The 13,841-nt window shown below is 36.2% G+C and overlaps 2 protein-coding genes across 7 annotated transcripts in view; both read left to right on the top strand.

Annotated features, from left to right (window-relative positions):
• Positions 1 to 7,366, top strand: part of SCAI (suppressor of cancer cell invasion) — a 118,028-nt gene extending 110,662 nt beyond the window's left edge. For all 3 annotated transcript variants that reach the window (XM_019728559.2, XM_074331003.1, XM_019728557.2), the window contains one exon: positions 2,301 to 7,366. In XM_019728559.2, coding sequence (XP_019584118.1) covers positions 2,301 to 2,447 — 147 coding nt within the window. In that variant the 3' untranslated portion in view covers positions 2,448 to 7,366. The remainder of the gene's footprint in view (positions 1 to 2,300) is intronic.
• Positions 7,367 to 11,215: 3,849 nt separating this feature from the next.
• The window catches only part of GOLGA1 (golgin A1), a 42,632-nt gene continuing 40,006 nt past the window's right edge, over positions 11,216 to 13,841 (top strand). For 2 of the 4 annotated variants that reach the window (XR_002137095.2, XM_019728551.2), the window contains exons 1-2: positions 11,217 to 12,203; positions 13,008 to 13,057. The gene's annotated coding sequence lies outside the window, so the exon portion shown is untranslated. Of the gene's footprint in view, positions 12,204 to 12,326; positions 12,552 to 13,007; positions 13,058 to 13,841 lie in introns of those variants that run through there. The other 2 variants (XR_002137096.2, XM_019728552.2) reach the window with 2 other exon arrangements.

The raw sequence follows: 13,841 nt of genomic DNA, 5'->3' as shown, positions 1-13,841 counted from the left end.
TGTGTACATGATCATAATATTTTCAAAAAACGTAATTTTACTTCTTCCTTTCAAATCTGTATGTGTGCATTTTATTGTGGGTTTTTTGGTGTGTGTATGTATGCTTTATGTCAGGGCTAGGTCTTCCAGTAAAATGTTGAGTAGAAGTAGTGAGAATGCAAATATGTGATGATGGAAGAACTGACTCTGGGTGGTGAACACACAATGGGATTTATAGATGATGTAATACAGAATTGTTCACCTGAAATCTATGTAATATTACTAACAATTGTCACCCCAATAAATTAAAAAAAAAAAAAGTAGTGAGAATGAATATCCTTGCCTTGTTCCTGGTTTTAGGGGGAAAATATTTAGTCATTTACCATAAATTATAATGTTAATTGTTGGTTTTTCATAGACGCCCTTTTCCAGGTTGACTGAGCTCCCTTCTATTTCTAATCTGCTGAGAAATTTTTTTTTTATCAGGAATGGATATAGAAGATTGTAAAATACTTTTTTCTGCCTTACTTGATCTGATATATATTAATTCTAACACAGTGAATAGCACTGATTGATTTTCTTATAGTAAGTCAACCTTGTATATCTGGGTTAAAGGAATTTTGTAGTCATGTATTATCCTTTAGAAATTGTATTTGGTTCTTTTAATATTTCTCATTTTTCTCATTTATGTTTTTGTCATGCTCTTGAATGTTTTTGTAATAGCTCAAGTCCTTATGTGCTAATACTATATTCTCTATTACTTATACGTTTATTTTTATTGCTTTTCCTACTGGCTATGGGTTTCAATATTCCTAATTTTTTGCATTGTGTATTTTATGATGTTGAATTCTGGATTTTGTTGCTTCTTTAAAAAGTGTTAGACTTTGTTTTGGCAGGAGTGAAATTACTTTCAAATCTCTTTGACCTTTTCATGGCTTGTTTGTAAACTTTTTAGGGGTAGATTTAGAGTAGTGTTAGCATATAGATGTAAGCCTGATTTGGCCTAATATTGGGAAGCATGATTCTGCTGGGATCTCATGTCCCATTTCAGCAAATATCTCCACTCTGGGGGATGTTTGGTCAGAACTCAAACATCTCCCAGCCCTGTGTGAGCTGAGAGAATTGTTCAACTTGCAGTAGGGCCCCAGGAGTTCTTGTGTTTTTTTCTTTTTTTGGTTTTTGAACATTTCATTTTGTCACTACTCATAGTATTTAGTGCGGTAAAACAAAAATTTGGTCTTTGTAATATGCAATGTGTGATACCTACAGGAATGAGATAGAAATGAAATTTGAATATATGAACTATCATGTTAGATACACAGAAAAGTAGTAACTTATTTCTTCAGGAAGTTTTAAATGTGTGGCAAATTGTAGTCTATAGAAATGGCCAAATGAAGAATTTCCAAATGATAATTACCTGATTCTTGAAATTGTCTCCTTTTGCTTCCATGTAATTACAATTTTTTTCTTTTTTTATTCTTTTTCTGAACTTTCATCTCCCTTTTTAGGAACTCTGTTGTTGGTGGTGGTGGTGTTTTACTCTTTGCTAAGATTCTTAGAAATCTCATCCATCTTCATGGCTTTAATATTTATCTCCATGCAGATTATATCGTTTATTTACATATACTGCTCAAACTTGTCCACTGAGATGCAGCCCTGAACTTTCAAATTCTGGTTGAGGAGCAGTTTTATTTGTATTAACCTATTACCTCAAATAAACTACATCTAAAACCTGAAACTTTGTACTATCCCTAAGTTAATCTCCTCCTTTACTTCTCTTTTTCTCTCAGTTGCTCCCAACCCTTCTCTCAAGTCATCCTTTACTGAAATCTTACAGCCATCTTTGACACCTTTCTCTTCTATATTTAATTCCCAAGGCCCATTAATTTGACCTTTTCAGTGCTTCTCATATCTTCTTTCTCGTTTTCATTTCCACTGCAACATCTATTCATTCACTCATTTAACAAATACTTTTTGAAATTCTGTATGTGCTTGGATTTCCCCGCCACCCACATGTAGGATTTATTTTGTTTCCACAATATAGCATAGTGCCCAGAAATAATAGGCCATAGTAAATATTTGTGAATTAACTCACTAAATTTATATATTAGGTTAAATTATATGAAATTGCCATTTTAAAGGTCAGGATGGTCAAATGTCAGCAATTTCATGTGTTCAACAAATATATTACAATAATCATATCATATGAAAGAAAAAAATACAAATTTACTCCTTAATATTGTTAATGTTAACAGTAATATTAATGTTTATCATTTTCTTTCATTAAACTGTAAAACTTATTTCTCTTCTTTGCCTACCAGGAAACACGAAATTATCCAGAATCATATCCACAACTGCCAAGGGATGAAACAGTAGAGAACCCTCATCTCCAGAAGCACATTTTGGAATTGGCATCCATTCTGGATGTTCGAAACGTGTTCCTTGAAAATACCATAGATGATTATTAAAACAAAAATCCTCTTGTCAAAACAGTTTTTCATTTGCCACAGATTTTAAATGGTGCAGTTTTCTAATGTGATGACAGACACATACATAGTGGTGTTACTTAGTTTTTATTTTTTAATTTAGGACCACCATTTTAAAAACAAACAAAAAAATGTTCAAACTTTTAGGATAACTGTTTTAAAATACAATCTTTCAGATCTTTTAAAACACTCAATTAATCTTGGAATTTTTATTTTTATTTTTTTGAGGTATGAATACTTACCTACAGCATCTAATCCTATACTCAAGTAGTCACTCTGAGAAGAGTAAATTATTTATTTTTGTATAATGAGGAAAATCCAACTCTTAAACTTGGACCTTACATGTATGGATTAGGAAAATATGTAATTGTTCATGGAGATGAAACTAGCCAGCATGGACTACTAAAAGTCAAGAACAGTCCTGCCATATTTCTTTTCATTCCAAGTTAGTAGGTAGAAAATGTGTGATTCTTTGACGTATAACCGAGACAGTTCTTGAAATCATTTGTTTAAATACTGTCAGAATTTCAGAAATTGTATAGGATTGATTTGCATCTGAAAACCAAATCTTTAACTGGGGTCTTGAGGTGATAAATATCATTTGGAATGTGTGAGTCCTCTTTGCATATTTTATTTTCTTTGTAGTCTTTGAGTGCTGGAAATTGAAAAGAACAACTTTTAAATATTTCACTTTAAAAAATCAGATTGACGGTTTCCAGTAGGAATTATATTTATACTCTTAATTCATCAGGTTTAAAGACTGTCTAGATTGAAGTCCGTGGCGTACAGTGCATAGTTTGTAATCTTTGCCTATTTCAAATTTATGAGACTTCAGAGTCAGAGATGTTTTTAATTTTAGTTGAGGGGTAACTGAATTGTTATTTAACCTAAAATGGAAGTTGCTTTAACATTGACAATTTGGCAATAAGATTTTTTTTAATCTTCTTGTATTTAATATTTTATACTCATGCACAAGTTTTTATTTTAATAGGACTCAGTATATATTTTTTTTGTTTTGCTTCCTTAATTTTACAGGCACTAGCTATGATTCTCCCCTCCCCCCCGCCTTTCTACTCCACAGCATTCAAGTTAAAAAAATTACAACTCAAATGCCCTTCTACCTAATTTTCTGTACAGGCTCACATTCTACCTCTGGCAATCCCAGGGGAAATGAGGTGATTGCTTTTGGTGCCTCTTTCTTATGTCCCTAGAGAAATTCATTGTAATATTTGTAACTTGGTTTTCATTTCTGGCACGGAGTATTATTTGGGTCTAAGTTATTCGTATGCCTGTTCCAATTTGCTGATTTTTCATCTGAAGTCTTGAAGTTATTGTTCTTAGTTTGGGGGGGTTTTGTGGTATTTCATTTTTTTATTGTTTTTGCTTGTTCTTTTCAACATTACTTCAGAAAGCTTTGGAAGAGTTATTCTGGAGAGAGGTTTCCTTTGCTAGTGGGTTGTTTTTCATTATCATCTAAAGATTGCTTTCCTTTTTTTTCCGTCCCTTAATGGACTTCATAGCTTTCCTTTCATCTCAGCATTCACCTAGACTACAGCAATAGACTGGCCTTGGTTGTCTGACCTCTTGTTGTAATTCTCCTGAAGGTCTGTGCCACTAATATTCCTAACAACACATACTTTTTTTCCTGGTCTCTGATGCTTAATATTTTACATCCTGAGCTTTATCTTCACCTGTTTAGCATAAAGAACACTGGTCTGAGAAGTAGGAGGCCTGAGTTCTAATCCTGGCTTTCCTGGTAAATAGCTTTATGCCCTTGACAGGTGTCTTCGTTTCTCTGCTTTTTAGCATGCTCATCTGTAAAATGAAGGCATTGGCCCAAGGTCCTATCCAACTCTATGATTCTGTAATGTGAACTCTTGGTCCCAAAAGATACTGATTTCTCTAGCCCTGCCACCTTGAAAACTGATTTTAGTGTACACATTTTCTTTTCTAGATCATATTTACCTAGCTTTTATTCAAGAAAATATCTGCGTCCCACTTAGTTATTATAGAAACTAGTTGAGAGAGAGGATCTCCTGAGATTAATATTAGAGCTTTTGTGTTTAGAAATATGTTTGTCTAAGAACAAGGGGTTTTAGAAATCGTAACTAGAGTTTAGATGACATTGCTTCTCAAGCTAATAGTAGAGAAAAATCTAAAGTGAACTGAAGTGACCTTGGGAGGCAAACTGCTAGAAAATTCTAAATTATTGTTTGATTCATACCTTAAAAAAAAATGTGTACTGAACAACAGCTATATTCCAGATTTTGTTCGAGGCATTGGGGGAGCAAACAAAGTAGATTTCAAAAATTATTGTCTTCATGAAGCTTCCATTCTAGTAGGAGTCGTCAGGCAATAAACATAGTAAGTAAATTTATGTTAGAAAGTCACAAGTAGTATGAAGAAAAGTTAGAGAGTGGTAGGGAAATGTTTCATTTGTTTTGGGGCAAAGAGCAATGTTTAAATGAGTGATCAGGGTAAGCCTTATTGAGACGATTACATTTGTGCAAACACTTCATATTTGTTTTTTCTCTCCCTTTTTAAAAAATTTTTATTATGAAAGTTTTAAACATTCACAGAGTTTAACGAACCCTCTTTTACTCTCTACCCAGCTTCTACATTTCAAAGCATTACTTTAATCAAGGAAGAAAAAATGTAAAAGGACAATCACCCAGTGGGCTCAAGACAGCAAATGCATACCGCTCCCCTTTATAAATATAGAAATGTTAAGCCTTGTATTTATTTATTTTTAGAATTCACAGAAATTTAAATACTGGAACTAAGAACAAAGAAAAGCAATGGGAAAGGGTGCTTCATTGTTTTCAAATTGCACAAACTTCCCCCTGGAGATTCTGATACAGTCTCTCACCCCCCTTAAGAATCATTGTAAACAAAATAGAAAGTATAAGACTGCAAGAAGTAATACACAAAACAAAATTAAGCACAATGGAATTATTTTATCTGTGTATTTCTGAGTTGGTAAAGCAACTATCTTCCCTATTTTACAGAGGATAAATATGAGGTCCCCTCTCCCCACTCCACCCCCCAAAAAATCTGTCAGTTTATTCATAGTGATAGAGCTAGAACTAAAACTCAAATCTCCTGATCTCAGCCCAGTCTTTCTGGTAGCTCAGGTTGCTTTCTATAGAACAAGAAAGAAATAATTAGAGATTTATATTTTGGCACAAAGGTTATGATATTTTTAATATATCAAATATTGAAACCAGTGAATCAGTCAGCCCTAGCAAATTTTTAATTATAAAAAAAAAAATCCACAAGTTAGACACTTTATCTTTGAGTTTAGCCAGGATATATTCTTTGTGTGGGTGTATGGTTTTCCTCCTAGGAAGTGGTGCTCACAAAACCTCTCAAAGCACATAGAATTTATTGTACACTTTATATTTTTACCAAGTTGAAATGTTTTGAGATTATAAAAGCAAAGTGCAATCTAGTCATGACTGAAATTTTCCTGATCTAGGATCTGGGTTGTATTTTTTCTCGGTAGTGACTACTGCCCTTTATTTTCTTCTTGCAATAGAATTCCCTGAAACAGATTAGGTGGCGATTGAACTGAATTTCATCGAGGGTAAAGGGAAAAGCAACAAATCTGCTTTTATATATATAAATTATGGAGCTTTCTGTAGCATTCTTCTCTAAATTTAATCTCTGACCTGTATGACTTAGTAACTTTTTGTCTCTTGGACTCAGTTGAAAATCTTGTACTTAGTTATCCACCGAGACTTGTAATGAGCCTGATATAGAGAACATTCTGGACTGGAAATATAGTAAGGTACCAAGGTCTTCAATTTGGCTACTGCCAGTAATTCAGAACCACCTCCCCACCCTAAGTGAGTAAAAAGATTTGATATATGAATGGTACGAATCTCCTGGTAATATTTGGGTGTATATATGCTCCTGTGTGTTTGGAGAGTATAAAGAGTATTTACATTGAAGGCTCTTTTGTTAACTTTATTTATTTGAAATTCTTATTTTATTTGTAATGGCATGTGCATATTTTTATGATGCTAAATGCAATCTCTGTGTATACTTTTTGTATATATGTACATATTTGTAAATATATTGGTATGCAGTGATACAGTATGTGTATATTCTATACCCGTACCCATTGTGGGCTGAATCTATTTAAGTTCTGTGAGGACATCCCAGTGGCATTGTTCATGCTGCTGTAATTAGACTGTGGCTGTATCTCATTCATGAGCTTCTATTTTGAGGGGCTTGTGTTTGGGTAAAACGGGCTAATTTGGAGTTGAAATTAAGATACAAAGATCTTAATAGAAAGCTGGACATTTTTAGCTTTAAAATCATCTATCAATTTTCATTTAAATTAATGATAAATTAGTGATATAAACCTGAAAAACTTAAGTATGTGAAACTGAGACACCAGCAGGTTCTTAAGCGGTTCTTAAGCTATATTAGTCCTTTATTTTATTGATCCATAGTTGAGTATTATTACTGAGTAGTAACGTATTTATATTGAGAATCAAGGGGCTGTGGGAAAAAATTACTTTGATCACATTTCAAAATAGATAGGAAGATGTCCTTTAAATAGGGAATATGTTCCTAGTTTCCATTTCAATACCTGATAAGGAATTTTAATTGTGGAACTTTTTTTTTTTTTTTTTTAACCGATGTGTCTCATTTTATATCTGTCTCTGTGAGGCAGGAAAAGGGGCATTAGCTAGGATAAGGCTTTACCTAGGTGGGGTGGAATTTACTGAGGAACAGGAGGTTGTTAATCTGTATATTTGCAGCAGCTGTGATGAATTTAGTCCTGTCTTGGCATTTCTGACTGTAGATTTTTCTTATTGGAGCTGCATATCAAAGATGAGTATGTTCATCTGAGAAAATGCTTCCAGTGAATAAAATGCCTCCAAGTTGTATTTCTTTGTCTCTATGAGACCACTTGTGTTTGCAAATTGATGATATATTCACAAGAGGTAGGATTCTTAATATTATGTGCATGGCGTGCTATAAAATCTGGGCCTTCAAACCTCTACCAAAGATGATGGGTGGGGGAGGATAAACGGATAGTAATTATGTGCAGTGCCAATTTGTGAATTTATGAAATATCACAGAGTATCTCCTCTCTTCACTGGGCATGTTTATTTGCATGGAAGCGTGTAAAATATGTTTAATATACTTGAATACATTCACTGCAGAAATTAAGTAGAGATTATTTTTACATGATAAAATATAACTGCAAAGCAACTGTTTACGTCATTATTCTCCAGAGGATTAAATCTATCTGATCCAAATTAAATTACCTTAAAAAGAGAAGTTAGAGTCAGGAGTTGATTTTACCACCCCCGAAATATTACATTTGCCTCATCATTGTACATAAAGTTATAAATGTTAAAATTTGGTAATGCTGCATTTCTGAAAAATCAGTGAAAACGTTCGTAGTGTTTGATGTTCTGTTTTAGTAACCAAATCATTTATTGCAATGGGAGAGTAGCAGAGCAGATGTTGCGCTATTTAAAATTCATGGTATTGACTCAGGCTCAGTGTGAACATTGATTTGAGGAGCGTAGCAGCAGTAAGTGCAGTAGATGTGACTGACATTGTGAATGACCTCTGACTCTAACAGTTATAAAGCCAGTTCCTTTGCAGTTAAATAAGGTAAGAATTGATTAGACAACCAAGCCCTTTCCCCCTATTCTCCTGTACTCTTAGACATTGATACTTTATACCTATTCATGTTGTACCTCCCATTCTTTCCTGAATATTCTGACCACTTGAATTTAAAAACAAATTTGTTTTTAAGGCAATTCGTCTTCCTTAATCTAGAATTTCAAAATATTATACTATGCTCCAGCTTCACTGAGTTCTTGAACCAGACTTTTGAAGCATGCCTTGTGTTTAAGGAAAAATAATTGATGTGTGAATGGAATCTGCACCTATTGAAGAGAAGGGTGTCAGAAGGATCATGTAGGGGGCATGCCCTTAATTGGGTAAAGATAAATGTATTAATGTAACTAATTTGTTGGTGCCATAGAAAATACTTCCTTTGGAACTCTCTAGATGTGAAATGTTCCAATTTTAGTATAAGTGCTGCCTAAGCGAGCACAATGTGAAATGTTTTCTTAAGCTAAAATTGGTCCTTTTCACTTATTAGTTTGATATAATACTGACTTTTGAGAAGAATTCCATTTCTGCTTAACAGTTACTTAATCACTGATTGAAGCACCATTTCTTAATTTTAAAATATTTTTGTTAATTTCTTTTGTGGTTTTTTTAAAAGTTATTTTTAAAGTTATCAAACTACTCAAAGCAGTGTGATTTTTTAAAAAAAAAAAATATTTGAACAGTAGATCAGAGTTTGTAATAGTTTTGAAGTATATTAATTCTGCACTCCAGATTTACTCAATCATGAAGCCTGAATTTGGTCACAGAACAGACTATAAATTGGGAATATTTTCCTATTTTGGTGGACAATTCCAGTCTCTATCCTAAGACAATCATCTTTTTATGTATAGTATTGTTTATTGAGACATTGATAATTTCAGGGTTCATAGTTTATGGAATGAAAGTTAGTAGACTGAGTAATTACATCATTTTCAGAATGAGACAAGAGTTATAGCTGGCCTTCCTATAGGTCTGCAGTAAACAATATTTCATATTTTGTTTTACTAATACTCTCTTTTGAGCTGTTGTGAATGTCCACTTGTCCATGATTTAAAATTAAGATGAGTAAACATTGTGATTTGACCCATCAGTTTTCTCAAACATCAGATCAGTACAATTAACCATTGTAAAATGTGAAATGATTATATGATTATCCTAAAGTAAATATTTCCAAACCATAGAGAAATAACCACTGTATTTTTTAAAATCTTATTCCTATCCTCCTTTGCATGTTACTGTTTTTTTTTCTAACTTATAAACATGTGTTGTGATATATTAAAAATCTGCAAGAAAAATTGCTTAAAATGTTTTAGGGCAATAAGAATTTTTATTACTATTTCTTGAAGAATGAGTTTTTTAAACTCTTGTTTATCTTTTATTAAAAAGAACTTTTAATGGTTCAGTAAAATATTTTAGGACTTTGTGTTCATAGCTTTTTATATAGTTATCTGGGTACATTCCTTTTGTCACATAGACCATATGGCTAGTTCTCCTCCTGTTTTGTTTGTTTGTTTGTTTGTTTAATAAAACTTGCCGCTCAACAATCAGAGAGTCTTAAATTATGGAGGCTTCTTCTAGTAGAGGTAGAAAGGTCTTAGATATTAGGAAAGGCGGGTACAGTGTCCTAACATTTTAATAGTAGAGCTTACAAGTGAAGAAATTTATCCAAATAGGTTATCTTCAATGTGTAGCATCAATACAAGTAGTAGTTTCATTAATCATTGAATCTGATGAAGCAGTTATAAGTCATCTCTTACTTTGTGCAAAAGATTATTGTCATTTCAGGCCACATTATTTTCTCTGAGCAGTTTCCATTGTAAGGTTGAATATCTTTTTCCCCTGAAAATAATGGTGAACCTATTGTCTATGTTATGGATATTAGGCAGAAATGCACTTGTTTCATTCATAGCAGAAATTACATTTGGAGAGTATAATTACGTGATTTTCTAGTGGTGTGAAATACTTTTTTAAAATTGTGCTTGTCTGTAACTGAAATGTTATAGAATTGTAACACTTTAGGGATTATAGAGTTGTTATTAGCTCTTCTCGAGAATGAAGCACAATAATTTTCATGTAACAGTTCTTATCCAAGTGCTGCTAATCTGTCTTGCAAATAATGAAGCTGTTTGGTTGCCTATCTAGCTATTTACAGATCACTGTCATCCTTGAGACAGTCTTGTTGCTCATTTGTATTAAATTTTGGGTACTGTGAGTTAATACTGTAGAACAAAATCCATTAACTCAGCTCTGTGAGACAGCAAACCATTATATATATATTATCAGTAGAGTAAATTTTGAAGGGACTATTTACTACCAATGACTAAGGGGGGAAATTATATTGTCAATATCATTTGACTTGACCGTTTGTGGTATTGTAAAAGTCTTGTCTGTTGTGTTTCTAAATTGCTTTAGCCAGACATACTCTTAAGGATGTTTTTGTTACGTTCCTTTTCAGCAGCCTCTTTTTGCTTTGTCTCTTACGATTAATACTTCATAGATTTTAGAAATCGAGAGGTTATTGAAACATTTTATTTTCTTGAGTTCATCACTTTTGACTCTTGTATAAGTGATCTGTCATAAAGGATAGTAAGCCTTTCACTAACTACTTCACTAACTGAATTTCAGAGTAAACACTGTGATTCTGCAGATTGGATTCAGTAGGCCCCTGTCTTTCCAATGTTTTCTTCTGTTATATAGTGCCTACCACCTTGAGGGCACTTAAAATACTAGAGGATGGAAAGTTAAACATTTAGTCAGTTTGATGTTCACTGAATAACCAGATTACAGAATATTTGATTTTTGTTGTCAGTGTATTGAAAGCATTTTTGCATTGATAAGTGTTCTCTAGGAATGTGACTACATTCATCAGGTGTGAACTCTTGTAAATGAATTTTGTATCTTGAATTCACGTATATATTAAGTGTATCATCAATATAAAAATAAACATTATTTGCTTAAAGTTTTTGTACTTAAGAATTGTTGACAACATAAGTGCTAAACTATTAGTTTGCTTGCTCCTTTAATGCCTCAGACATTTTAAACTATTTGGGGGTTGTGGATTCAATGCTATTCTAGTTTGTAGATTTCTTCTGAGTCCTAGTCTTGGTTTTTTTCCCCATCCCTGCTCCTGGTGGTCAGAACTGGGACACACAGAGGGAGGGGTTGTTTCTGGGGAATCGGGTGGAAGCTGCTGACCTTTGGGTCTGGGGCAAGAAGAGCAACTCCAATTTGGAATGCTTGGCTTGGTTGGCACTGAGGAGTCTAGAGATCTGATGTAGGCTACTAATTTGTCACTGTAACTTTGTACAATGCAGTTTTACCTCTCTGGACTTGCTTCATATGTTAAAAATGGGAGCCCCATTAGTGAAATGAGTGTAGTGGGCTGCCACCAGCGTGCTTTTTAACGAAATCCAATATATCTGAGTGCAGTAATATACTGAGGATATGATTTTGGAAACTTCTGTCAGTGGTACATGTCTGTCCTGGGATGCAATATAAAACGTGTAACACGAGGCGTGAGGTCCCAGCACTAATTTATGGAGCCACAGAGGGGCACGAACTTGGAGCGATCACCTACCCAAGACAAGGCAGCTGTGTAGGGTGTGTGGGATTGGGATGCAGGGAGAGGGCTGGCCCAGCGCAGCCACCGCGTGGGGTTTCTACCGGCACAGCACACGCTGGCCCCACCACCAATTGGGTTCTTTACCTTTTTCCACGAGGCTCCTCCCACTTACCCCGCTCCGCATCGTCTCCTTTAAAAAAAAAAGAAAGGCTTCAGCCACCCAGTCACCATTCGTGGGACTGTCCGCTTGCTGACGTGGCGGTCCGGCCCAAGGGAGCGCCCGCGCCCGCGCCCTCCAGCCGGTCAGGCCCAACCGCCGCCCAAAGCTCACGCCGTCGGCCGCGGAGCCCGCTCTGGGGCGCATGCGCGCGGCGGGCGGCTCCACGCGCAAGCCACTTCCGGCGCGCTGGTAGAGGTGCGGTTCCGGGTCGCTGCTCCTCTCGCCGGCCGGCCGTGGGGGCTGGTGACGCGCGCGGCGTTCACGGGAGGCCCGGGAGGCGGGGCTCTGCGGGCTGCCCACAGAGCGGCAGGTGCGCGGGTGGGGGTCGGAGACGTGAGCAGGTCCCTCATTCTTTCAGTGGCCTCGGTCTGCCCCCAAAGCGGCCCGGACGGGGTTGACCCAATACCCAAGGCGGGGGGCGGTACCGGGGTGCTGAAAGGGCGAGGGTGGGGACAGAGGCGGGCTGCCCGGCCTGGGAGTCTGGAGCCTAGGGTTCCGGGAACCACCCCTGCTCGACCTTTGACAAGTCACTCCTCTCTGGGTCTCAGTTTCCCTGCTGTCAAAGGGAGAGATGTGGGGTCCCTTCCTTCTTTGACAGTCCACGCACGGGCGGGTCTGGAAGGAGCCTGAGGGAATGAGATCCAGACTGCCATGGCAGGTACCTTGCCTGCCTTCCTGGGCGATAGGCAGCTGTCTTTTACCTAACTTAGCCATCCTTTTTCTCGACGACTTTCTTAGTGCTAGGCAAGGCGCAGGGGTCTGGCCAGGTAAATTGTGTGACTGTCAGAATCAACTGAGAAATAAATACTGGCCCTGGGAAATCTTAATCTCATTCAAGTTGTTTTGCTCAGGGCTCCCAATGCGAAGTGAATTTAGGCATCTACTGCAGTGAGAGATTCTATTGTTTGTACCTGTGGGTGAAACTCTTAGGCAAGTCAACAACTGCAAAGGAGACCAGGGTGAGGGAGGGTAGCCCCCTGAGGATTGTGGCAGTGACAGATTTTCGCCCTCTCTCCTTCATTCCTCTCTCTCCTCTTCCACTTCCACCCCCCAACATTTTGGCCTTACACTTCAAAGGAAATATCCAGTTCATTTTATCTTTGTCTTTATGCAGGGCAGAATGCTTTGACCTCCAATCTGTTTTAAATCTAGTAGATAATCCAGGTGAGTAGGTGGTTTACAGACTTTGAAGGTAAAGTTTTTGAAATATTGTACAAACTTAAATGGATGATCTGAAGTGGAAAGGCATTTGCAGATCTTAGGAAGCAGAGCTTGGGTAGCCTCCACAAAACATGAAAAGTTAAGGTTGGAACCAGAATATTAGTGTTTCGTACACCACTGCGAGGAAAAGATGTTTGAATCTCGAATATCATGTAAAACATTCTGAAGAAAAGAAACTGATTTGAAGTAATTTTAATCACCCTTAAAGAGAACCATACAGCATTTGCAGGAAACGTTTAAGGATATCTGATGCCTACATAATGTAATTGTCTGGCTTGCCTGGTCTTTTCCTGGTTGTCGGCATTTTCTAGTTAACAGCTGATTGTAAACCGTCCTGAAACACTAGAACATAACACTTTTTCTCCAAATTGCATTACATGTTTTTGTCTTCATCTAAAAAAAAAACACATAAAAAAAAAAAAAACCCCACTAAACTGTAGTTAATATTGGGAGATGGATTAAAAAGCATTACGTGTTGTTAATATTTTCCCTGGAAAATTATATTTAATGTGTTATATGCCATAGCCAACGTGGTGTAATTTAAAAAAAGACTGAGGACTTGTGAGTCATAGTCCTGAGTTCAAATACCAGCCCTGCCACTTAGTCACACAATCTTTGGCACATCACTTCACCTACTCAGGACTGGGTTTCCTTATCTGTACATGCATATGAAGGACCTGCGTGCTTTTTAAATGTTTAGTAATTGTGTTCTTTTAAGTATACGTGC

This window comes from Rhinolophus sinicus, linkage group LG04, assembly GCF_036562045.2.
Source record: "Rhinolophus sinicus isolate RSC01 linkage group LG04, ASM3656204v1, whole genome shotgun sequence".
NCBI lineage: Eukaryota > Metazoa > Chordata > Mammalia > Chiroptera > Rhinolophidae > Rhinolophus > Rhinolophus sinicus.
This window is presented reverse-complemented; position numbering and strand designations above follow the sequence as displayed.